The following is a 26,755-nucleotide window of genomic DNA, read 5'->3' on the forward strand; positions in this document are numbered from 1 at the left end:
GAGAGAAAAGCAAACAATCAAAAATCAATACGTGCTTTTGGGCTTTTAAGTATGCAAAGCACCGAGCGGGAAGCATATCGTATGTCTTTGAGGAGTTTTATTTAATACGTAATACGTGCTCTGATTGGTTAGCTTCTCAGCCATCCGCCAATAGCGTCCCTTGTATGAAATCAACTGGGCAAACCAACTGAGGAAGCGTGTACCATAAATTAAAAGACCCATTGTCTGCAGAAATCCGTGATATATATTTAGATATGCTTACATTTAAAATCTGCGATGGAGTGAACGCGCGAAAGTCGAAGCGCGATATAGTGAGGGATCACTGTATATATTTTTTGAATAAAAAGCTACATACAAACACTGTATGTCACTCTGAAGCAGCAGAGTTAGAAACAAGTAAATAAGTTGTACCTATAGTGTGTGTATATGTATATATATATATATATGTGTGTGTGTATATATATATATATATATATATATATACACTCATCCAAACCTTTACTTTCAAAATGATTTTTCATGCCAGTCCCTTGAAACAATATCAGTTTACCACTTGACACAGACACACGTGACAGCATGTGCAGTAGATTGGGACTTTTGTGCTGCCATTCACACAACTTAGCCTCCAAGAGCTAGTCATACCCATCACACACACACACACACACTCCTAAACCAGTGTTTCTCAGCCACTTTTGGGTTGTAGGTGGCTGTCACTGGGATGTAGGCATGTGAGACTTATTCCCAGTATAATTCCCTTTGCCCCCTCATTGATGGGATTGACTTGACAGCACCTTCCCCCTCCCGGCTCTTTGATTTTATTTCCCCTTTTGTAATTGGGCTAGGTTCTGCATTGAGGGGAATAAGGTATTTAAGCAAGCGTGATTAAAAACAGGGTATAAATATTGCACAGCATTATCGACTCCTTTGATGAGAGGGTAGCGGGAGAGGAGATTACACCGTGCCCAAATCACAAGCTCAAGTGTCTTTTTATTTTTTTTTGTGCTCACTACCCAGTAATGCAAGCATCATAATACAGATACAATGACAGTCGATGGAGGGCTGGGTTGGGGGCTGCTTTACCTCACATGAAACTTCTGAGTTGAGCAGGTATGGTGTTTCAGTACTCACTGGTATGCTAAGAAACATTAAGAGGCTACTCTTAAGTTGGGACTGGAAGAGCACTTCTCAGAAAACGAACAAAGGGAGTAGGTGCAGCAGACAGCGTCCGGGTGTGGTAATTGAACCCATGACGCTTGATCTGTTAAAGTGCACGCCACAATGCTTCAAAGTTATGCTGTGCAGTACTTCCAAGTCCTGTGTAGCAATGAGTCCTTCAGCAAATGCGACTTTCTTAAAACACTGAAAACTTTGATCAGAATCTGACTCAAGCTTTGTGTGTGACAATGTGTAAAGATGAGTTGTCACAGAATCAAAATTATGTCCTGCTTTTTATGCACAGTTGTGACATGTAGTACAAATGACCAGTCATAGACAGTTATACATCACTGGAATGCTCTGAACCTCAGCTATCCACTAGTAATGAGTCTTTGGCAGTGTGCAGCTCGACGTTGGTGAGATCTTTGATAAAAGCAGATTCACTCAGCTGTGAAGTGCCGGTTGCCTGGGCTTATACGTACGTAAATTGAATATTATAATTATGAAAGAGAGCAGACAATATGGAAAGTTATGATTTATCTGAAAAAAACACCCTTGGGTATGTAAAAATACCATTGCTTTTGATTGACTTGTGGGTTTATTGCAACATATTCAGTACAAACAACTTTGAAGTATGGCTGTGTCCTGCTGCAGGGCACTTCTTGCATAAGAGGCTAATGGGCCACTTTATGAATGTGGATAACGTAAACTTGCCTACAGAAAAGCATAAGTCAGCTGAAAAACGATTGATTGGCAATGCTTTCATTAAAGGTGATGTTTATGGTCTTTACTTGGATGGAATAAAGCTGTGAAATGTAGTATGAAGTCAGCATAGTATGATAATGTAATAAAAATAAGGACAAAGCCTGTAAACAAAAACAAACCAGACACCTATTGTTTCTATGACAAACACACTCTGTAGAAAACAAAACCACACTTTAATAAAGAAGACGTTGTGCTTGTTTGGTTGTGTTGTTTGCTAAGGTGGGCATCTGCCTTTCCAACAGCAAGTGGGATGAGACAGTGAACATAGTACATGTTTGCACATTCACAGTCCAACTTTATTCTCTTTCAGACACACAAACAACACCTGGACACCCTTGTGTAGAAAGTCGAAATTTGGAAATTGTTTGTGGATATATCTATTTCCATAATCAGTTTATATTCCCATAATTCTTAAATGCTAATGAGTAAATAAATTCCAGTATGTGTTAAAAATTCCCACAGTCCCTTATACAGTGCACATTGTTTTCTTCTCAAGTACAATGTATATGGAATTACTCATCTCTCATGAAGTGCAAGCAAAGCCTCATAATTAGAAACTGGTGAACAAAACAAAAGAACTGCAGGATGTTAAAGGGGCAGAGAGGATGACCTGCCTAGCATGGTTTATACCCTTTGCTCTAAGATCGGGATTTTTGAAATTTTTAACCTCCATCCCCCTTGCTCTTTGGACTGGGCTATGCCTGCTCTAATGGCAAAGTTGTGCAGAACGGCACATTAGTAATAATTTCAGTGCAGTACGTTTGAGGCTGCATTGTATTGATCTTCAGCTGCTATCTGAGACTTAGCGACATATTTCCATATATACAAACAAAGGGGATACCTGCTATTATGTAGTGGTCCTCCACTGCTAAACTTGACATTTCTTGCCTTTTGTCAAACTATTCAGCTAAGTTGGATGAAGGCATTGTGGGTACTTTCTGTCCAGCTTGCCATAACATCTGAAAAGTATTTAATGATTGCAAAAATCGTCTGTACATTCAATTTAGAGAACCTTAGTGGCAATGGTGACAAGGCTCAATATATGTAAGAGCAACCCCATTGAATCAGTTTCTAAGTATTGTGTAAGTGCAGAGTTTGTGCGCTGGTGGTTGGGTATGCAGGCTCAGAATAGACGTGATACTCATCTGGGTAGGTTGTCTTTATTGCCACTGTACCTTCTTTCCCCAAATGTGCCAACTCCAATTCTTGTCCTTAAATTTTCTCTTCTGTCACTTTTCTCTATTACCAACTGTAACACAGAAAACGTCTCCGCCAAAGTAAAGCCTGCTGCAACTTAGAACACAGATTCTTCAAAAGTTTTAAAGAACATAGAAATATGAATTAATAACCAAAACCCTAACTTAATACATATGTGATTATTATTTGAAATTATTTCAATAAACCTAATAGTTGATCTATAAAATACAATAATATCAATACATTAACAAATTTCATTATGAAAATGATATCATGTTAAGGTAAATCTTAGTATATCTAAGTATGTCTTGATGTGAATTTATCGTATTCGGAGTCAGTGGTCACACTTACCTCAAGAGGCAGCCAGTATAAGCAGCGCTTAGCTTAACGAGTAGATTGGAAAGCACAAACAATATATCATGAAGGATTTAACGAGCTTCTTTAGTTAAGATGGGTTTTGAAAAACATTTGTAAATAACAATCGATCTTAAGATGAAGTTTGTGATGTTCTTTATAATAAAATGCTTTTGGAAAATGTGCTCCAAATGAGTTAAATTAATGAATATTCCGTGGTCTCGTTTAGCTGTTGAGGTAAAGACGCTTGTGTCTAATATGAGAAGGCTCATGTGAAAATAAACCACCTTTGAAAATGTCGTCGGGGGTATTTCCCCGAATTTCGTTTCCTTTTGAGATCAGAAATCTTCTGAATCCCATTTATGTTGTCTAGATAGTTAAAACAGCCAAAGGCGTCCCTTAAAGATGCGAGTCTCTGATCTCTTAACTGTACCTTGTTCTTAAAGGGTAAACACACATAAGGCTTACACACCAACCTGTGTGAACACTTTTCGTTTAAATTTTAAAATACAAATTGTGGCTTTGTATATAGCAGTCTTAAATGACTTTATTAGAATGCTGTTTTATCATATTGCATATTAAATGAGATGCTGAAGCCATATAGCACATGCAAAACAAACACTTTGGATTCCATTATCTGTAAGAAAAGTCAAGTCATTGTGAGAAAACTTCAGACCTGTGTCTGGGACTGAACAAGACTTGATGTTGATGGCTGACTGATGGACCTGTCCGGCTAATCATTTTGGCAGTATTAATAGTTGAATGGGCTACTCATAGTTGTTGCTTTCAACAAAAGTTCTGAGAAAAAAAATCCCACTGTTAGTATCAACATATGTCACTTTTGGAATTCTCTTTATTAGGGGGAGATCAACTGTGTCAAAATAAAATGGCTGTAGAACCAAAGAGAACAGAATAAAAATATACCGCGACAAAAGCTTGAGGCTTGTTTTTGCTTGTGTGGAGTGCACCTCAGCCTGACGGTGTGACTGCAAATGTCCCTCCTCACTTTTAGCACTTCAGCAGCTGCAGCCAAAGGCTCACTGTTTTGTACCGATGCCCCCATTAGAACTTGGCGCTAGCGCAGCTTTGTCATTGAAGAGGCCTGTGCTGTGGATACAACACTGAACTCCAGACTGGAGAATTTCTGAGAGTCTCATCTTCAAACCACAGCTTAGCAGTGACAATTATAACAAGCAGCTAAAGGATGTTTGACTATACAGGGGTGGACAAAAGTAAGTTTACAGTTGTGTGTACTTGAAACACAGTTTATTCTTGTTTTATTAAGTATTGTATTATTTATCTGTATTATTAGTCTTCTTTATTCTACATATTATTAGCAAGTAGACTGCAAGAATGTGTAATTTGAGTGGCAATTTGAGCACTTATGGGATTGTACTGAAGTGCACTGTGCCATTCTTTTGAGTTAATAAAAGTTAAAGCTACTGTAATAATCATAACCTGCATATCTTTTTCCATTCGAACAGCTGTAAACCTACTTTTGCCCACCCCTGTCTTGCTGTGATTGACGCCGTTCTTCTGGATTGAAGGCATTTTTTTTTTTTTCTTTTTTTTTTAGTGTGATTAATTTTATCCATTAAGTTAAACTGTAGTTAAGGTATTTGTTTCTTTAAATACTAGCAGCATCAGTCTAAATTATGTTTTGAATGTCTAAAACAGAAATATAACTACAGATATCTCAGACTCTTTAGAAGCTCAAGGGAAGGTCCTACACTTGTATACTTCACAAAGTACGTTTTAGATGTTTCATATTTGTCCTCTTACTGGTCAGTAATGAGTTTCAGATTCCTGTAATTCTTATAGATGTGTGTACCAAGATATTTTAACACAAATTCCTGTTCATTCTTGCCAGTTCATACTTTTGATGAATATAATATTTTTTACTAATCCAAATTCTAATTACAGACGTCTGGCTAATTAGAGTTTAAATTGCCATATCTCCAGTTCCAATTTCGGGACTAGTCCAGTTGACTTTTCAGTGTCTTTAGTGTTACAGATGTAAAGAAAGATATAAAAGGTCATTTTAACAAGTTAAAATATAAATATATTGAATTCCCATAGAAGTCATTTAGAAAACTTTTACAACATAAACCAAAATGTCAGGTTGTTTCTTTGACTAATCCTAATTATATTCTCACAATTCAGTTACATTACAGCATGCCTAACAATGTAATTTAAATTAGAATTCTTCCTAGTGAAATTAATTTGTGAAAGGTTCATATGCAATTACAAAGGCCTGCAAGTCAGATTCTAGGCCTCGTCAATTGGACTTTTGACTCGTCAACATACTGTATAGATCAGTAGCAGGAACTGGCACGACTAAAACAGGAATTACCAGGAAACGTTGCATGTCGATAAATCTTTGTGCACATATCCTCTAGTAGCTTCAATTTTAAATATTTAAAGGTTGAAATTTATTCAAACACTGCTTTGTTAATGCTGCGCTCTGCAACAATACATGTAATGCTCATTAATAAATAAAATTATTGTTAACCTTGGTATTTGTGTGATGTGTCTTACAGAGAGAGCCTTACCGGCCACGCAGAGTTCGTTCTTGGATAGGCAGCCACCGGTAAGCCCAACTGTTGGGTTTTCTCTCTCGATTCTCCTGGTTTGTTGTCCTCCACCTTTTCAAGGAATACGACAGTACGGGGGGTCGACAGCCTTTTTGACGTGTTTACTTGTGATGGTGCAGTTTGGCTCCCTGCCCCCACTTGCCATTTGGGAGCCTCTTGAACCTGCAACCGCCGATAGCGTTACCGAGATGAGCCAGGCAAATGAGGACGCCAACATCCAGCCAAGGGGTAGGTGCATAAGTGACATAGTGCCAAAACAGTGTCCACCAGTGCAGTGCAATCGTCATCTTTAAGTAAATAATCCATAGAACAGTGTAAATGTGGATATTAAAGCCAGTCAATAATTATTCCATAAAACGAAATTAAAATACTTTCAGGAAGCTGTCCTTTAAAATCTGTGAACCCCTTGTGCATCCCTTCCCTTCTCTGGCTTACCCTACTCAGATCTTGCAGCAGGGAGAGATGTCAACCAACAGACACAGACAACCTTCAGACCTGCTTGTGCCCCCGCTGCCCATCCCCTGGCGTTCCACAGGATGCCACTGCGCCTCCACTCCCTTGACTTCTGCTTCCATCTCCGGCCTTATGGGGGACTCACTGCTCCCATGTTCAGCAAGAGCAACCCCCAGCCCCCTCGAGCACCGGCCACACGCTTCTCCCCCAGGGCTCACATTCCCATACACCTTCTTCCTTCAGTTTTGCGTTGGCTCTTTCTCCATCCATTAACTTTGGTATCTCTTTCATTTTGTTTTATTTTGCCGTCCTGCGCCGGCTCCTTTATTATGGAGGAATATTTTGGACAAAATTAAATAAATAAATGCGCAAATAAATAAAAGTACTGTGAAATGTGAACATAAAAAAATAAATATGTCATGAAATGAGAGCCTAAATAAATAAATGTGTCACGAAATATGCTTTTTGTTGCTTATTCATTTATTTCATTTTGTCCATAACATTCCTGCAAACCGTCATGAAATACGACGTGAAATAAAACTGTCACTTTCACTCGTCAAAGTTGAGAGGGTGGGCTCTAACACGCCCTCTAGTTACTGATTGGTGAATCGATAGCACAAGAATTAATTAGAAAAATGCTTACTACCGCCGATGAAATGGATTCTGCCGAAGATATTACGTATTTCAGAGAGAATTGAAGATTTATCGGAAGAAATTACAATGTTGGCAGCCCGTTTAGACTCCGATGTAGATTAAACTATTTTTGAAATTCTCGAAGAACTGCCGGAACGGACTTGACTACACTCCAGTTCAGGCGACGCAGTTCCCTGCTCTGGACGTCCATACTTTGACATTTTTATTAAGTGCTTAGCCTTTCACTTTGTTCTTCTAGATCAGGGTTTTCCTTCCATGAAAGCCAACCTTTTATGCTCCCAGACATCCCTTCTAGTGAGAGAGGCCTCAGTATCTCAGGGTGTAAGCTTAGAGCTCTTTAAGAATATGGAGGGCATCGTACACTTTAAACGTTCACTACAAAAAGTTTGGTAAAGTGCTGGAGTCTGGAATAGATTGTCCTGCCATCTTGGAATGTACTTTTGAAGGACACAATGTCGGCTCTACTAGGGGCCGCCGGTGGTGTACATATCCTTTATGCATATCGCGGACCTTGAGGGCGTCTTGATTTTGAGGTGCAGAATGTTGGCTGTTTTGCTGTACTCCATCGTCCCCCCCACGTAGCCCACTCAAGCCAGCGTTTGCTAACCTCGTCCGTTTCTTGACAAGTTCAGGTCAAATCCTGCCATTCATGACGGCATGGTGAAGGAGCCTTTCTGCTGTTTTTTTAAGGCCTTAGTGGTCTGATGACATAAACATAGCCATCCTGCTGACGAGTGTGCGGACATTGAAGGTCTGGCTTGGTGTTGGTTGGTGGACCTGCTGGTGGGATGACAGAATTGGGCATTTGGAGTTTGTCTGAACTGGTGCTCCATCTAGCATTCCTGTCTGTGTACTTGGCATACACGACCCAAATGGGCGACTTGACTTGCATGAGGAGAGCTTGTCTGCATGCAGGGCTGTCTTGCCGATAGCGGTGCTTGCTTTGGCTTTTTGAATCCAAGCCACTTGAACCTCATGAACACATGTATTGGACCTTTAGAGATGTTAACACAGCTTATCAGACTGCAGCCTCGGATGTTGCCTCCTTAGATGCAGATGCTCTTCCACCATCTTGTTGGTCTGCCTTTAGGTCCTTTTTGTGTGCTTCCCTTTTCCCCCTTTGCACTGACAGTGTGCCGCCATCATGATATTACACTTCAAATAGAATAAGAAAGAACAGCACAGGGAAACGAGCCTGGCAAAGCTGACCGGCATGGTGGGAAAGCAAGCGACTTCGTGTGGAGCTGCAGACCTCCAGAGCGCCGGTCCATTGTAGAGTGATGATGATGATGATGATGATTACCATCCTTTGTGTTACACGTCAGTGATGTTCTGCAATACGCCTGGTCATTTGTGTCGTCCTCAACACCCGCCTTTCAAGGCGTACCTCTCGCTTTCTTCTCAGACAATGTCCTTACACTAGAGTTGTGGGAGTGGGACAGTCCGGGTGGGTGAACCTGGAAATGTTGATGACATAAGCGAGGAGGAGCCGGGCAAGTGAGGATGCACAACGTCAGCAAAGAGTTGGTGCAAAGGAGTTCTTTTATTTTAAAACAACAGACAAGCAAGCAGTGTTTGGAAGTGCATTGCATCCCAAAATAGTCAATAAATAACTAAACCAATAAAAAGATGGGTGGCATGGTGGCACAGAGGTAGCACTGCTGCCTTGCAGTTAGGAGACCTGTGTGGAGTTTGCATGTTCTCCCCGTGTCCGCGTGGGTTTCCTCCCACAGTCCAAAGACATGCCGGTTAGGTGCATTGGCCATCCTAAATTGTCCCTGGTGTGTGTGTGCCCTGCCCGGGGTTTGTTTCCTGCCTTGGGCCCTGTGTTGGCTGGGATTGGCTCCGGCAGACCCCCATGACCCTGTAGTTAGGATATAGCGGGTTGAGTAATGGATAAAAAGATGACGGCTCAAATCAATAAAGAAAATGAGGTTAAAATCCCAGGCAGATTCTTCTTGTGAAACAGTCACAAGCCCCAATGCCTCTTCCTGAAGTCTGCCGTCACCTCCTGCTGCAATGGCCCGGATGGGACAAGCTGATGAGATGCCTCCGGCCCGGGGTCAGACTCCCAATCATGTCTCCCTCGGCCCCTGCGTAGCTCTAAGGAGCGCCAAGTTCTCGAGTGCAGGCCTGCGGCTCAGTCACTCACTCTCTCCCACCTGCCTCCACTCCTCAGCATCCCGCCCTTCTTCAGTGTTAACCTCCATTCCTTTGTTCTCGTTTTTCATCCTCATCTTTTTGCTGTTCTGATTCCTCCATGCAGGCCCCTTTTCCAGCCTCATTTGCATGTCAATGCACCATCAGTCCAGCATTCTAGGCACCCCCTCAGAGCCCGGGACCCCCGATTGTGCATTTAAGATATGCAACAAAAGTGGAGCAGGCAGTGTGGTGTAGTGGGGAAGGCTTTGGACTTCAAACTCCGAGGTTGGGGGTTCAAATCCCACTACTGACACTGTGAGACCCTGAGCTTGGCCTGCCTGTGCACTGATTGGAAAAATCAAAAGAAATGAAACCAAAGAAATCATAAATGTAAGTTGGATAAAGGTGTCAGCCAAAAAAGGGAAGGAATGCTACAAACCCCCTGTCATCACAGTGAGGCTCATCGAACACAGGACTGATTGGAGTAAACCACGTGACTCTAATGTGCAATGCGATTGGCTGTTCAGTCGAGCTCCTGAATCGCAGATTGACCCTTCTCAGTCAAGTGCAACTTTACCATTTAAGAAGCTGAGGATTTGTCAGCGTTAAGCTAAAGCACAGACGGCCAGCCTGGGAACACATCCTGGGCCATTCAGCCACCCCTTTAGCTTAACACCCCTGATGGAGCTCATCCTAGCGGCACTGGCAAGACAGGACGAAGCCCCCATCAGGCTCTGGTCTAACACACACACAACACATGGTGGGCCACTTAGCCAGACACATACATCTTTGGCATGAGGGAGGAAGAGCAGGCTGGGTCTGGGCTACCCCATCGCTACAATGCATTTATTTGTCAGATAGATCGAGAGATAAGAGTGTGTATGTATACATGGAAAAAAACTAAAGGAATACACATCAGATCTCAATGGGGGAAAAAATCCTGCTGGATATCTCTACTGCTATCAACTGATATGGTAATGTGTTGGTAATGAAAGGATGCCACATTGTTTAATGGAAATGAAAATGATCAACCTACAGACAGCTGAATTCAAAGACACCCCGGAAATCAAAGTGAAAAAATGATGCGGCAGGATAGTCCATGTTGCCGAAATTTCATTGTAGCAACTCCAAAGCATACTCAGTAGTTTGTATGGCCCCCACGTGCTTGTATGCATGCTCCTAATGAGACGATGGAAAGGGCCATATTGGGGGATCTTCTCCCAGATCTGGACCAGGGTATCACTGAGCTCCTGGACAGTCTGAGGTGCAACCTGGTGGATTCAGATGGATCAAAACATAATGTCCTAGAGGTGCTCTAGTGGACTTAGGTCAGGCGAGTGTGAAGGCCAGTCAATGGTATCAATTCCTTCATCATCCAAGACACTTGAGGCCGGGCACTGTCGTACACCAGGAGGAACCCAGAACCCACTGCACCAGCATAGGGGCTGACAACAGGTCCAAAGATGTCATCCCGATACCTAATGGCAGTCAAGGTGCTGTTGTCTACCCTGTAGAGGTCTGTGTGTCCCTCCATGGATATGCCTGTCCAGACCATCACTGACCCACCACCAAACCGGTGATGCTGAACGATGTTACAGGCAGCATAAGGTTCTCCATGGCTTCTCCAGACCCTGTCACATGCTCAGGATGAACCTGCTCTCATCTGTGAAAAGCACAGGGGGCCAGTGGTGGACCTGGCAATTCTGGTATTCTATGGCAAATGCCAATCGAGCTCCACAGTGCCAGGCATTAAGCACAGAGCCCACTAGAAGACATCAGGCCACCTTCATGAAGTCTGTTTCTGATTGTTTCATCAGAGACATTCACACCAGTGGTCTGCTGGAGGTCATTTTGTAGGCTCTGGCAGTGCTTCTCATGTTCCTCCTTGCACAAAGGAGCAGATACCAGTGCTGCTGATGGGTTAAGGACCTTCTACGGCCCTGTCCAGCTCCCCTAGAGTGGCTGACTGTCTCCTGGTATCTCCTCCATGCCCTTGAAACTGTGCTGGGAGACGCAGCAAACCTTCTGGCAATGGCACGTATTGATGTGCCATCCTGGAGACATTGGACTGCCTGTGCCCCCAAACTCTGTAGGGTCCAGGTATTGCCACATGCTGCCAGTAGTGACTCTGACCGTAGACAAATGCAAAAGTAGTGGAAAAAAAAAACAGAAAAGATGAGGAGGGAAAAATATCAGTGGCCTCCCTTACCTGTTAAACCATTCATTCCTGTTTTGGGGGTCGTCTCATTGTTGCCCCTCTAGTGCACCAAAGCAACTGAAACTGAGTAACAACCCCTCTGCTCCTTAACTGACCAGATGGATAGTCCAGACGTTTCATCGACTTGATGCTAAACTCTCATTAAGAGGGTTCCTTTAATTTTTTGGAGCAGTTTCTATTTTTTCCCCTACATTTCTGGAGTTGTAGTTTTGAGCTGAGATGTCGCGATTATCAGACGAGATGGTGTTTGGCCAATCTTGGTGTCCTCACCTCTGCGTCTTTCAGCTCCTTTTCTTCCACATTCCAGCTGTTGGCTTCTCCCAGCTACGTTTGTGTGATTTAAGTCCCCTATTACTCTGCCGTCCCCTCCTCCTGAGCCATATATCCCACCCTCGGGGTCGTGGCTCGTATCCAGTGTCTTTAACATGACTTGGACATAAACAGTTTGGCCGTCGACACGGCTGGCACTCTGGTGTGTCGTGCTATTGAAATGGGGGCTCGGAGGTCCAGAGCTGAGCTGCCACCAGCCCCAATTTCTCTTTCTGCACAAGCTTGTGTCCATCAGGAAGGTAGAAGTGTGCGGACAGCAGCAGTGGCGCCCCAAGTAGCTGCTGCCATTGTGGCATCACGGTTTTCCTAAGACGTGATAAGGGTTCATCATTGGTGTACAGTTCTGCTATTAAGGCAGATTACTGGGTTTTTTTTTTTTGGCCTCCACTTACTAGAATTATTTTCTGTTTATGTGATCATCGTCTTTAAAACTGCTTGTTTACCATCTCACTGTTAAATGTGTGCCAATGTGCCAGGCAGTAAAGGTACCAGTGGCAGCTGGCCCACAGGGCTCTGTCACATCATCACTTTAGTGAAACAAAATCCAAACCCAAACCCACAACTGTGCCACTGTGCCATCGCTCTCGTGACAGGTTCATTTAGTAAGCAGTTTAAGAAGTGAAAGGGGTTAAAGCTGGCATGGCACTGCGGAAACGTCATTTAAATGTCATTTTAAGTTGTCTGTGCCCAGGCAGTGGAGGGGACCTCGAGCTGCGCTCATTCCTGTTCATTCTGCGAAACCTCAACACTGACCATCTCTACTTTCTGGCATCCTGGTAGCCGAGACCCACTGTGCCCTGCCAACCTCCGTGTCAGCAACTGAGCCCAGTCTGAGAAGCAGCCGTCACTTCATGAAGGGAACTTCATCACCAACACTCTTGTGCCAGACACAGTAAGGCAGGGGGATTAAATACACAATAAAAAACGGCAAGCGCAGGATGGCAGCATCACCAAAAACAAAGGACCATGGCGCAGAGAGAGAATGTACTTCTACGCAAGAAACGTCCTCCAGCCAGCAGCGGCCATCATGCTCGTTAAATTAGCACGGCGGCCTCTTCTGTGTCAATACACATACTGCATGTGGTCATCTTCTTCATCTTGTCCCGCTGCTCCGGTGGGTCCATCTGCTTGATCACCCCCTCTCTTCCAACTCGGTCCTGCGCCTCCTCCCCAGTCAGACCCTTTTCCTTCAGCTCTCCTTTTACTTTATCCATCCACCTCCACTTTGGCCTCCCTCGTTTTTGTCTTCCCCTGGACTTCCACTCCCCACACATTCCTTGTCTCTCCTCTTCCCGTGTCTGTGCTTCTTCAACCTTCTTTCCTGTACTTAGAAATCTCTTCCACTCTTCTTATACCTCCGATTGTCTCATTTCTTATTCTGTCCTTTTCTGCAATTCCACATCCATCTTAACCTTCGCATTTGTCTCCTCTAACTTCTCCTCCTTCACTGTCCACAGCTCAGCTCCATACCTCATTGCTGCTCTTACGCCTGCACCTTTAACCTTCGCTCACACAATCACGCCCCTCATTTCTTCTTCCAGTTGTTCCATCCACACTGCACTCTATGATTCATCTCTGCATTTAGTTGTCCATCTCAGACATTTCCTTGATATTCCCATCTGTCCACTCTTTTCAGTGGCTCTCCCTGCAGGCTAGCATCTGAACGCAGATCATCATTAAACCTCATGTATTCTCTCGTCGTCTTCTTCCTATTTATCTTCAGTTCTCTGTCTACCGAGGTGTCACCTGCTGCACTCTGGTCCCAATCCAGGTGGCTCATCATGTGATGGGTGTCACCTCACGCTATTGGATCCTCCTCCCAACCAATCTCTGTCTTCCAAAGCCCTCCTCTATCCCTTCAACTTCCTCTCTGCGTCTTCTGTTCTGGCGCACACAACATTGTGTCATCACCCACTTCTCTGCTACTCCATTCTCTCTCATGCACCTCCAGCCCCCTGACGTGTATGTATGCCGTTATCAGATTTCTGTTATCCTTGTGTTTATGAAATTATTCTGTTTCTTAAAACTTGTGGGAAGTCACCTGTGTATTAAGTCTGAATACTGGAAAGAATCCCACCTTGTCAAAGAGGGAAAGATTAAAATAAATCAAGTGGGAGCCTTAAATAACCAAATTCTGCCCTGGCATTGCAGAGAGCAAAACTGGTAATTAAATAACCAATTCACGACTGTCAATCAATCCAATTAAAATCCCTCCTTTTGCTAATGCACTGCCAGGCTGTTTCAGCTTTTCTAGAACACTAGGAGGTACGGAAGCAGCCGCCGCCATGGCAGAGGTAAGTCACGTTGAGCTCTGCCCACTTCAGTCTGTTCTGCCGCGTCTCTTGCTGTAAGCTACCAGGGGGCACAGTCACTCAAACTGCAGTCAGGCCCCCTCAGGCTCAGAATCGTAAGGGACAGTTTAATTTCGTGCCTGTGTTTTGAACTTCGTTTGAAGGAGGTCTCTGTTTATTGAACTTTCATTACATTTTTATTGGACTTTTTATTTATTATGGATTTTGATTGCTTTAATAAAAGCACTGGCACTATTTCACCTACCCCTTGCCCTGCGTTTGTCCTCCTCTGCCAGGCTCATCCTGGTTATGTTACAGCTGGTGGTGGGCTCACGGGGGTCCCAAGAGCAACTGGGAGCCGTCACAACAATACAAAGTCTTCCAGGATGAATTCTGATGGTGTGTGGAGCTGTTGTGGCGTTGGAGTGCAGGACTCTTCTCGAGGGGTCCTTTGTCTGGGCTGTAATGCCGCATTCCTCAGCTCACTGTTAGGCTCTTAGCTGTGCCCTCTGTGGTGGCATTAGAAGAAGCGTGAAGTCTCTCTGGTACGAGAGTGTCGGAGCTGACGTTCCCTTCTTGAAAGACCGCCTTCTCCTGGTGCAGCTGCATTTCTGCATCCCTGTGAAGTCTGCTGTCTCAACAGGCCATTTGTGCCACTAAAAGCCTAGCAAAGCAGAGCCTACTTGGGCCTCCACCAACATCAGCTTGGTGACATTTCTTAACCATTCCTCCACGGAAACTCTCTTCAGCTGCAACATGATTATGGGTCTTCTTGCAAGCCCTGCCTGTGCCTCCCCACCAGATTTTCAAGGGTTTCTAATGAGTGCTTTGACTTCACCAGTCCATAACCCTCCATTTTCTCAGTAGATTTGCTAGCGCGCTTCAGATCACGATTGTGCTGAATGGTCCATTTCTGGTTCACCTTTCGGACAGACGGCCTCAAATAGGATGCAGAATTCATAGTAGGCTCAATGCCTGCCAGCATCAAAACACCACCAAACTATAACATTTTCACCACCACGCTTCACAGTTGCTATGAGTTTCTTCTCCTGACGTGCCAGCTTTGGTTTGCATCAAACATGTCTGCTGTTACTGTGGCCAAACAACTCTATATTTGATTCATCTATCAAGAGCGCATTGTTACAGAAGGCCTGGACTTTGCCCAGATGTTCAACGACAAACTGTAGTGTTGCTCTAATGTTCTTTCTGGACACCAAAGACTTTTTCCTGTCACACCTCGCATGCAGGTCAAATTTGTGCAATCTGCTCCAACATTTTCAAGAGTTACCTGTGGATCATGCAATGAAATTTTAGGGTTCTTGGAGATTTCTTTTAGTGTTGAACAGTGAGATATTGGGCTGAATTTGCTGGGTCAGCAAGTTGTGGACAAATTAGCAGTCATTTCAAATCTATGCCAGTTGTAGATGAGTTTCAAATAATTTTTAAATCCCTTGCCAGACTCAGACATCCACAAACTTCTTTCTGAGGGCCTTAAACAGCTCTTGTGATGTCGGCCTGATGAGACCACACACTTCAATAGCAAAGAGAACATCAGACCCAAGATATCTGTGGTTTAAATTCACGAGAAGATTCTAATCCTTGGAACACCTGATTCTAATTTTATGAATTTGAAGTGGTGATAAATGTGCGGGTGTATTTACTTTTACTACATGATAAACGTACACTTTTGTTAGTTTAGATTATAAGAATGAATACAGCAAGTACATCTGATGTGTTGTTTATTAACGGCAGGCACTGCCTGCATGAGCGTCTGTTCAAATCCGATGATAAAGTCGACATGGGGTGCACTTACTTTTTCACATGACTACTGGAAAGAGTGGTTTATACCTGTGCATGCAGCAACTCGTGTGGGCCTGGCGGTCATCATGTGGTCACTCACAATGTGATCTCTGGGGTCTACTTTACCAGGCCCAGAGTCAACAGGAGGTTGGCCAGGTTCCACTTTCTTTGGCCCGATGACATACATGAAATGTCTTTAGAATTAAATAAAAGTAAATAAATCAATAAAGTGTGCATGTACAAGGAGGACAACCAGAATACCCAAAATAAGTAGCAAATTTGAATCCTCTGTGTGGCCTGCAGCAGTGGTGTCAAGCAGAGCCCACTGGTCATCCCGACAACATCCAGAATGAAACTCCAAAGTGCTTTCCGGAAACGGCCGTGTTGATGTCTTTAATTTTGAATTATTTGCATGTCTTACAATAAGCCATGTGAGCACCAGCAGCGTATTAATACAACATATCAGCAGCCGTGTGGGGTTTTTGTCTTTATTTTCAGGAGTCATTTGTACTCCTTTGACTTTCTACAAAACAGAATTACTCAACGTTGCCATACACAAAGAATGTCGACGTGGCAAACTCAGAAGCTCAAAGTGATTCGAAGAATGTCATTAAAAACTATACAGTATAAGCCACCCAGTTTTCAAAATAAAACGGATGAAACAAAAACACAAGACTGGCTGCATCAAACAGCAGACAAGAACAAAGCGGAGTTTGTGTTCTTTTCATTTCTGGTTTGTTTGTTTTTTTTTTTTTTTTGCTTTTCATTAAAAACCGTTTAGGTGCTCGACAGAGCAATCAGAGCGTACATTCTTACATAAGACACACGTCTGGTCCTTTTGTCATTTTTCCTCTTAGTAACAGGCACAGCATTTTAATTTCATTTTTCCTTTTTACCTCCACGGTCTCTACTGTCCTTTTAGCACACCATTGAAGAGGACGTTCTCAAATGTTCCATACACAGTCTTTGCCAGGGACTGATCTCAGCAGCTGTTCATCGAATCCGCTTTTGTTGGCGCGCTCTGTAGATGTCATGGACAGGAGGCGCCGTGGCCCCCTTCTCTTCTTCCTCGTCAGAGTCGGCACTGGGCCTCTTCAAGGCTTTGTTAACAATGGTGTTGTTTTCTACGGGGCCGTTGCCTTCTGCCACGAGTTCAGGCTGCCTACCTGTTATGAGCTCCACCGCTGCATCGACAGCTAAGAGGGACACAGAGATAAAAAAAAAAAACAAACTGTAAACTGAACAGAATACAACAAATCGAGAAAAGCCTTAGGGGAAAACAGACACAAACTTTACAACATTCTATGTTTAAGGAGCTATAAAACTGAAAAACATACCGATGATATGGAGCAAAGTCACTTCAAATGGGCACAAATGTGAGGATGAGGAAAGGAGTTTCAGATGCAAACACAAAACAATAGCAGCCCACCAAGTGATCAGAGGCCTCACGCTACGCATTAACCAGAAGAACTTCATTCATGCTCTGTTCATCACGATGCACAGACACACTTTCACAATGGCCTACTCTCAGGAGTTGATTATCCAGAGCAGGAGCTCACAACTGCTTTTATATATTAATCAATTACCGTATGCCTTCTGTTTTATTCAGATCAAATCAACAATCCCAATTCATCAAACAATACTCTAATAATATCCAAACTACTGTGTAGTTTATACTGCAACGGAGACACGACTGGTCAGATTTCAATTTCTACATGAAAGTGGGTTTAATGTAAGACAGTCATTTGTCTCCCTTTCAATAGATAAATAGGCCTAACTACATGCCTTACGACTTCTACATTTTTGAGATTTAATAAACTGTTCTGGTATTTTTCCCCACATGATCTGGATATGAAACATTTTTTTTTTATTTTATTTTTTTTATACCAGAAGTGCACTTTTCACCTTATAATGGCATTTGTTCTGTCTATTCTGCTGATGAATGGAACAACTTCTAGGGGCAGAAAGAACTGTCTGCATCTTAACATCAGCAAAACCAAGGAATTGGTTATCGACTTTCACCGTACCGAAGAGGCTCTATGTCTGGTCACTATTCAAGGAGTGGATGTTGAGGTGGTCCACTCCTACAAGTGCGTGAAGATCCACATTAATGACAAGTTGGACTGGTCTCGGAACACAGAGAATCTGTATAAGAAAGTGCAGAGTAGGCTCTATTCCCTTAGGAGACTGAATTCCTTTAATGTGGGAAGTGACATCCTTCACATCTTCTACAACTCTGTGAAGGCCAGTGTGCTGGGCTGGTAACATCACTTCAAGAGAGGCCCACTGAATCAACAAGCTAATTAAAAGGGCAAGCTCAGTTACGGGATGCACTCTGGACCCCATGGAGGTTGCAGTGAATGAATTAATTGAAACAAAACTAAGCACCATTATGAACAATGCTTCACATCCTTTCTCTGACACACTCACAGCAAGCATTTCCAGTCAACAAATTATGTGGCAGAAGTGCGTCAAAAAATGCTACTGGGTCTCCTTTATACCAACAGCAATATACCTGCATAATGTCGCATTGTGACTGTGACAGCCAAATTAGAACTTTTTTCTTTTAATTTTCTTCTTTGTTCATCCTAAAGTGTGCATATTTATGTATTTATTTAAAGAGCTTGGAATGGTTGCCATCTGTATGTGTATGGTGTCATTAGTGATTTGTACCTTCCCCAGTCCTGATAATGGCTGCATTTATAATTCTGGCCAATGGTTCACGGGGAAGGAAGCACCTGACTTTCTGGAGCCAACCTTACTTAAAGCTGTAGCAGGAGAAACGTAAAAAGAAGGGACGAGAGTGCCAGACCAGAAGGAGAAGTCAAACACCAAAAAAAAAAAAAAAGGGGAAGGTTACACTACCTGCTGAAAAAAGTAAGGTGAACCCGGGTTCATTTCAGTAAGAATCATTGAATCATTTTCCTTTTCTTCTGGATGCTGTAAAGTTATTTGGGAGAGGACGCAACGGGCCAGCGTAGGGGACCATGTATGACTACGTTTCCCAGGACATGAGGTACGGCTCAGTGCGGCGCATCCTTCACAATAACAGACTGTATATGATCATTCATAATAGTGGATATTTAATGGAGTCTAGTTGTCATTAATTCTCCTTGCAACCTTGCCATGCACTCCATTGTTGTTCAGTGTTCTCCTGATGGTGGACTCATGAACATGAACATTAGCCAATGTGAGAGAGGCCTTCAGTTGCTTAGAAGTTACCCTGGGGTCCTTTGTGACCTAGCTGACTATTACAAGCTTTGCTCTTAGAGTGATCCTTGTTGGTCGACCACTCTTGGGGAGGGTACCAATGGTCTTAAATTTCCTCCATTTGTACACAATCTGTCTGACTGTGGATTGGCGGAGTCCAAACTCTTTAGAGATGGTTTTGTAACCTTTTCCAGCCTGATGAGCATCAACAACTCTTTTTCTGAGGTCCTCAGAAATCTCCTTTATTCATGCCATGATACACTTCCACAAACATGTGTTGTGGAGACCACACTTTGATAGATCCCTGTTCTTTAAATAACACAAGGTGCCCACTCACACCTGAATGTCATCCCATTGATTGAAAACACCTGACTCTAATTTCACCTTCAAACTAACTGCTAATCCTAGAGGTTCACATACTTTTGCCACTCATAAATATGTAATATTCAATCATTTTCCTCAATAAATAAATGACCAAGTATAATATTTTTGTCTCATTTAACTGGTTTCTCTTTATCTACTTTTAGGACTTGAGTGAAAATCTGATGATGTTTTAGGTCATATTTATAAAGAAATATAGAAAATTCTAAAGGGTTCACAAACTTTCAAGCACAACTGTAACAGTTGCTTTTGCTGGTTTGCTTCAGTAATTGTGCTGGTCTAGTAGGGAAGTGGCATTGGTCACTCATACCCTGGATCATTTTTTCTCTCTTTTTGCTGCCTCTCTAGGTCGGCAGTGCAGATTATAATCATGCTGGCTCGAGGAGTGGTACAAAATTCTGTAAAAAACAATTTCCCCCTGCGGAAATGACAACGTTCAAGTTAGAATACATAGAAGGAAAATACATTGTGCTTATAAGAAACTTACTGTCTGGCAACTTGCATCTCCTAAAAGTTTCCATGAGATCATCAACCTGGACAAACGGACCCTGAAAGACAAGAGAAGAAAAATGTTGATCTATATATATCTATATATATATATACACACACACACACACATCAGGAATACACAAATTAACACCACATGAAGGAGGAGATCACTGTGAAGTAACTCAATCAGAATCACAAAGGAAGTTAATTGCAAGTCAACAGTATGCATTAGCTGTAAAAAAGGTCAGCCAATTAGCAGTTTGACAAAGGAGAAACATAAGACAACTGAAGAGGCCAAAGAGAACTGAACAGAACAGAACAAAACAGAACAACGAGACTTTGTCGTTGTATAAAAAAAACAAAATTACAAGCAACACTCAAAAAAAAAACAAACGCTACTTTTGTTGGGGAATAAATCTATTAACATAATACACACAAATAGTATGAACTGCATATGTATTCATGAAACAGAATGCAAAATTAGTTCATGTGTCAAGGAGAATGGGCACAAAAATAAGACAAAACACGGACAACCGCATTGACAAATAGAAACACAAGTCAAAGATCAGTGAAAGGGACAGACAAACACTTCGCAAAATGTCTGCTGAATGCCACAAAAGTGCAATCCCAAAAAAGTTCACAGAACTGAGTCAGCATCTCTGTAACCTGGTCTGACAAAAACACGTACACTGTAATATAAAGCTGGAGTTTGTGTCGGGAATGCCATTTGGAAACTGCTCATATCCAAAACCAACAAAGACACAAAACAAAGTGTAAGAGGCACAAAGCATGGACCTCTGAGCAATGGAAACACCTAATGTGGTCTGATGAGTTGTTCTCCCCAATGTTTCCTACATCCCGATTTTCATTTTGCGATTAATAAATTTATCTAATCTATCTAATCCTGACAGGTTTACATTTGGAGAAGCCAAAAAATTCCTTCCACCCACAATGTCTATTGCAAACTGTTAAGCACGGTGGAGATGTAGAACGATAAAGGGAGCCATCTTATGGGTATTATTAGGTTCAATGAATGCTCTGCATGGTTAAATAGAGACTTCCTCGAAGATCTGGAGACTTTCCCCTTTGAAGAATGGCACGGTATTCCTCTACACACAGTTCAGAAATTGCATGAGGCCACACCAAGAAGAACTGAATCTGTTCTGATGGTAAAGGATGGCTCAACTGCTTCTGAATGTCGATATTAAGATATTTCTGTTTCTGTTATTTTGTCCACTCCCTGTATATCTACACACACTTTCAGTACTAACTGTGATGTGGCATCATTTTCTTGTAAAAAGACCACTGATATCAAACGTTGTGAAGAATCATGTCATAGCTAACACACCTACAGGACATCATCTTTATGCAAAAAATTTGAAAGAATAAGACTTTGCTTTGTTTTGCTTAAACAGTCAATAAAATCTTGAAAATCCTTTCTTATGAAAACTCACTGAGGGTGGCAAACAATGTAAAAATCACAAAAATTAACTAGGAAACATTCCGTGAATAAAATGAACAAATCTGTCTGTAATTTCTAAAACTCGGAGTGTGATGACAATATGACCATTAGGACGAAAGCATGTCAGTTGAACAACGCACCGTGAAGCACAGTGGAGGAGGCAGCAGCTTCATGAGAACCACAGCCGCGGGAGGCACTGGAAAGACTCCACCTGGAACAGGATGAAGTCCTGGAGCTGCAAGGAAAAGACAAATCTTAGATCTTGACAATACAACGTGCAGCAACATCCCACATACGGGGCTCAGGCCATAGCAACAGCCGTAAATACAATGAATATGTCTGCTAACATCTCTTCAAGTTTGCTGAGTCAATGCAGGCACTTTCGTATTTCTGGTAACGGAGAACCATTTGAAGGGTTTTGGTGAATGAAATTCAAAATTAGTTTGCTAAGAATTAAAAGGCTACAATGCAGAATTTTCTCATTTTGCTTTAGTATACAAAGTTTAAATCCTATTTCCACTACACCTCATTAAAAACAGCTTTTGAATGAAACAATCTCTATTTATGCTGGTCATGTAAGTGATTTATATCTCAGAACCACACTGACATTTGCATAAACTGTGATCACTTATTTTTTTTCAGGACATTAATAATATATTATATATATATATATATATATATATATATATATATATATATATATATATATATATATACACACACATTTTGAAAGGGTGGCTACAAAGATCTTCAGCTGAAGGTGTCATGGCACTACGGGACTTTCAGTTCTACTACTGGGGTGCAAATATGTGCACAGTAACATGCAGGAAATTAACAAAAGCCCATTAAACTACTCCTGTATGGTTGGTTAGTCACGGAAAGGCTAAGTTTTCTCTGCAGACTTCACTTTGACCATCTCCGGCGTATATAAAACTGTCAACTACCACCCCCCCTAACTGTCAAGAAAACAGAGTTGATGGGGAATGACCTTTTATTAAACTTTCAGAAAAGGAATGAAGTTCAACCAGTCATACAATACACCCCAGTCTAATATGGGCCAAGCACACCATGATTACAGTGAAAATATTTAAATCTTCTACTCATTTACCTCATGTTAAGTTATCTGAAATGTACCCAGGGTGAGTTGCCACCTATCATCAAGTGCCTGCATCACTAGGTCACATGTTCTGGGAATGTTCCATACTTAATTCATTGTATGCAAAAATAATTGCCTATGACTTGAGTATCCTAGAATCTAACAGGTAACATTGTGTTATGAAGTATTGTTTGCGAAATAACACAGAGTACTATCAACATGAACTCATAAAGTGAGCATGCAGGGCCTGTGATGAGGAGTTCTCTTATTTGCTGTGCCATCCTTTATAAAGGACTCCTTTACATGGGCCTATCTTGTCACATAGCTCTTTGAGTCACGTGGGCCAACTGCTTAATTGTCATGGATTGCTGTTAGAGCACATTATTGACTTTGTCAGTAGTTTGGAACTACTGTCAAATTATAGCTAAATATATTAGAGCGATGTGAGAATGAAGTCAATCAAACCAAACTGACTACTTAGGCAGTCCTTTGACAGTATGATGGAGTCATCCACATTAGGATAAGCTGCACCATCTTCCTCCAATGTTTAATAGTAAACACTTGATGCATGTGGGTTATTTCTAATTTAGATGTTCACGTGTTTCTTTGTAAAACAGAGACATTACGTTATCACCCCCATTTGGACTTTGTGGCACACAAGGATAAAGGCAGTTCCAAGTCAAAACCAGTTAATAGAAACTGATCCCCCAGAAGGAGAGCCTGTGGCGCTACAGTGATACACCTCTGTGGAGAGGACATTTGACAGCATCTTGCAATTGTATGGAAAAGATCGGACATCCCCAGAAAAACTGTTTTAACAAATTGTAAATATATTAAAGCTATTCAAATAAACGGATGCCTTAACAGAAGGTATCTAGCCATATCATTACAAAATCATCAAATATAACAACCAGAAACATATTCTTAAGTCAGAAGACTAAAGAATTAAAAGTTTGAAAATTTGGCAAACTAGTATTTCCAATATGGTAGATATCTGGCACGTCTTCTTTGTAAAGCATTAATATAAAATAATGTTGAACCAATTTTGTTTTGTGATTGTGAAAAGCAGAACACATGTGTAGTTATTACTTCTAATCACTCTAAAAGGAACAAACAGAATTCAAGCACCTGCTCCCTCCATGCATCCAATAAAGTAGTGGCATCGCTTGTTAAATTTTCTCTGGGCAGAAGTGATGACATTTTTTTTTTAAATATCTTTGTATTAAAATGTCTTCTGACAATTTATGTAACTCTCAAATAGGTCGTATTAATCATTCTGATACCTGATCTATTACCAACAAAACAGACACACATTATGGATGTATTTCATGATAACAAAAGACAAGACACAGACAGGATACTTAGGTCTGTGAAGGATAAAGCAAATGAAGTGAATGGATGATTTAGGCTTTCAGCACCACAACACTGCAGACTTACGTGCTAAATGCCTCGGCTGGAATGGGATCATCTGGTTGGTGTCCGGTTTGGGATATTCTGGCTTTCTGTCTACTTCATCTTTTAGAACAGGTGCAATAGATGGTGCCACTACTGTTTCTGGAATTAGTGTGGCTAATTTGGCACGAGACACATCCTGAAATAACAGACAAGTTAGTGCCTGGCTACCTGCCACTTTTTCTCCATATAATCTCTGATTTAACATGTACTGTAGATTATTTATTTTCCCCACAACCACCATGGAAATGCTTTGTCATCAATCTTTTATTGTGCAGTCTATGCAGCGATACATTACTCCATTCCACTTTCAAACTGGTATTCTATACAGAGGAATTTTCCATAAAATTGTTTTAGCAACTCAAACTTAAAACCCGAAATACTTTAACCTGAAACACCATATACAGTATTTTATGGCAGCCAAATTGCTTTAAATTAATCCCTTATATAGAACTCTGTATTTTAGATCAATATTCTTGCAACCTAAAGTAGATTAAAGAGGTTTAAGGATCAAAAGTATTGGTAGACAAGACAGGAATGAAGGTTTCCATACACTTATAATTTAGCTAATGTCTTTAAAACGCACCAACACACCTTATAGCCCAGAGCTTTGAGTTCACTTGTTGAACAAGGGTAAAGATCCATGAACTTGTATCTGTCCACAAGAAGGGCAGTCTCCTTTCCCTCATATTCTTCTTTAAAGGCTGTAAACCTCCTCCTTTCTACTTTCAAGATACTTGCCAGGTCTCCAATGTTGCTTTCAAATGCCAAAAACCGAGCCCATATTTCACTGTATTACATAAGAGGAAAGTTTGAGGTAATCTGAAAGACTTTACCCAGTCTATCACTTACAGACATGCACTTACAAAAATACACATTTTTATTACTTACAAGTATAATCTGATTTCTTAAAGATGCTTACCCAGATTTTTCAGGAGACAGGCTGCCAGAGGTTAAAACTCGCTCAAATAAAACTCTTGTATTGTTGTCTTCTGCAAAAGTAAAAAAAGTGCCTTTTAACCCAAGTCCTCAAAACTTTACGGCTCAGCTTTGAAACAGATTACTTTCTTGTAACTGACCCATTAAAACACACATAGTAGCACCACAAACACAAAATACATATAATGTATTCTATTATAGCATATTAAGAGAGAAAATCCCACATTTCATCCTCTTCAAATACTCTGTAACTATTATCAATCCCGCAGAATATCTGAAAGTGTTAATGTAGGGGACAGGGAGGTTGTCACCATCAATATAACTGTATTTCTGTCATCCATAAAGTTTCGAGTATTTAACATTTAGAATATGCTTGGTATCAGGAATATAGAGACATTCCTAATTTATACCCAATAAACAACCATGCTTTAAAGGCAGGATTTCATCAAATATATATATTTCTGTTCCATGCAATTTTGCATTTTTGTCACTGATCAACAGAAGATGACTCTTTAATATCAAAGTGAAATTAAATTTCTGGAAAGTGATCTAAATTAATTATTAATATAAAACAACACATAACTGATCAAATAAGTATTCACCCGTTCAAGTCAACATTTAGTAGCTGTACCTTTGACAGCCTCGAGTCTGTGTCGACAGTTCTCTATCAGTTTTACATATCTAAACACAACCATTTTTTTTCCATTCTTTTTTTACAAAACTGTTCCAGCTCTGTCAAACTGCATGAGGATCCAGAGTGAACAGCCTTTATCAGGTCCAGCCAGAAATTGGATTGAGATCTGGACTCAAAATCTCAGCCACCCCAGAGCATTAACATTGTTGTTTTTAAGGGATTCCTGTGTAGCTATGGCTATATGATTCTGGTTGTTGTGTTACCTGAAAAACAAATTTTCATCCCACATACTGGTCCCATCGTACTTCACGGTAGGGATGGTTTGTTTTGATAATGTGCAGTGTTCAAACATAGCGTTTAGTCTGATGGCCAAAAAGCTCTGCAAGCCTGTGTATACCCGTTACATTGTGATCATATTTTTTCTTCTAACTGAAATAATTAGTCTCAATATTTCAGAAATTGCCACATTTATGTTGATAACCTGAACTTATATTGCTGAGCTCAGCAGCACACTCTCCAGAGACAGAAGCGCCTTGCTTATTTTCAGATTCATGGTGGCTATTGATGACCTTAAACTCTTTTTTGCACAATTTAATGATGTTGAAGCATTTGGGCAAGGAAGAACTTCATAGGTGGACTCACGCATGTAAATGAGGGATTTTAAGCTACCAGGTTTCTGTCTGAACTGGGTTACTCACCTTTTGTGCGTGCATGTAAATGCACTGCTTGAGGCCAAAGTAAAGTCAAATACTGTATGACTGCCATGCTTACAAACTGTTAACTCTTAAATAGGTGCCTTGTTGTATTATATTCTTATTTTTTTTTATGAAGATGCATCCCTAAATACAATGTACATTTGTCATTATAAATCTCATATCCCTTGATGGACTGCTTTCAGTAGAAATTACTCTTTACTGAAATTGAGCATTTGTGTATTAATAATTAAACAAAAAATACATTTAGAATATTTATGAAAATATCTTGGTCTTTCTTACCATTGAGGTGTGACAGATAGTCAATATAAGCCAATATGTATTCTGGAATATCTCCATATTTCTTCAAACCTAATTCAAAGATTTTGAATGCTACAGACTTGTCCTAAAATAAGACAGTGAATAAAAAATGTCAGGGAAGTTTAA

The 26,755-nt window shown here is 41.3% G+C and overlaps 1 protein-coding gene across 1 annotated transcript in view; it reads right to left on the minus strand.

Moving 5' to 3' along the window:
* Positions 1-16,427: 16,427 nt before the first annotated feature.
* The window catches only part of cstf3 (cleavage stimulation factor, 3' pre-RNA, subunit 3), a 124,732-nt gene continuing 114,404 nt past the window's right edge, over positions 16,428-26,755 (minus strand). The window contains exons 15-21 of the mRNA XM_039749742.1: positions 26,612-26,714; positions 24,966-25,035; positions 24,638-24,833; positions 24,029-24,182; positions 21,636-21,730; positions 20,032-20,092; positions 16,428-17,149 (exon numbers count right to left, since the gene is read on the minus strand). Coding sequence (XP_039605676.1) covers positions 16,947-17,149; positions 20,032-20,092; positions 21,636-21,730; positions 24,029-24,182; positions 24,638-24,833; positions 24,966-25,035; positions 26,612-26,714 — 882 coding nt within the window. The 3' untranslated portion in view covers positions 16,428-16,946. The remainder of the gene's footprint in view (positions 17,150-20,031; positions 20,093-21,635; positions 21,731-24,028; positions 24,183-24,637; positions 24,834-24,965; positions 25,036-26,611; positions 26,715-26,755) is intronic.

The sequence above is a fragment of the Polypterus senegalus genome, chromosome 1 (genome assembly GCF_016835505.1).
Source record: "Polypterus senegalus isolate Bchr_013 chromosome 1, ASM1683550v1, whole genome shotgun sequence".
Lineage (NCBI taxonomy): Eukaryota > Metazoa > Chordata > Cladistia > Polypteriformes > Polypteridae > Polypterus > Polypterus senegalus.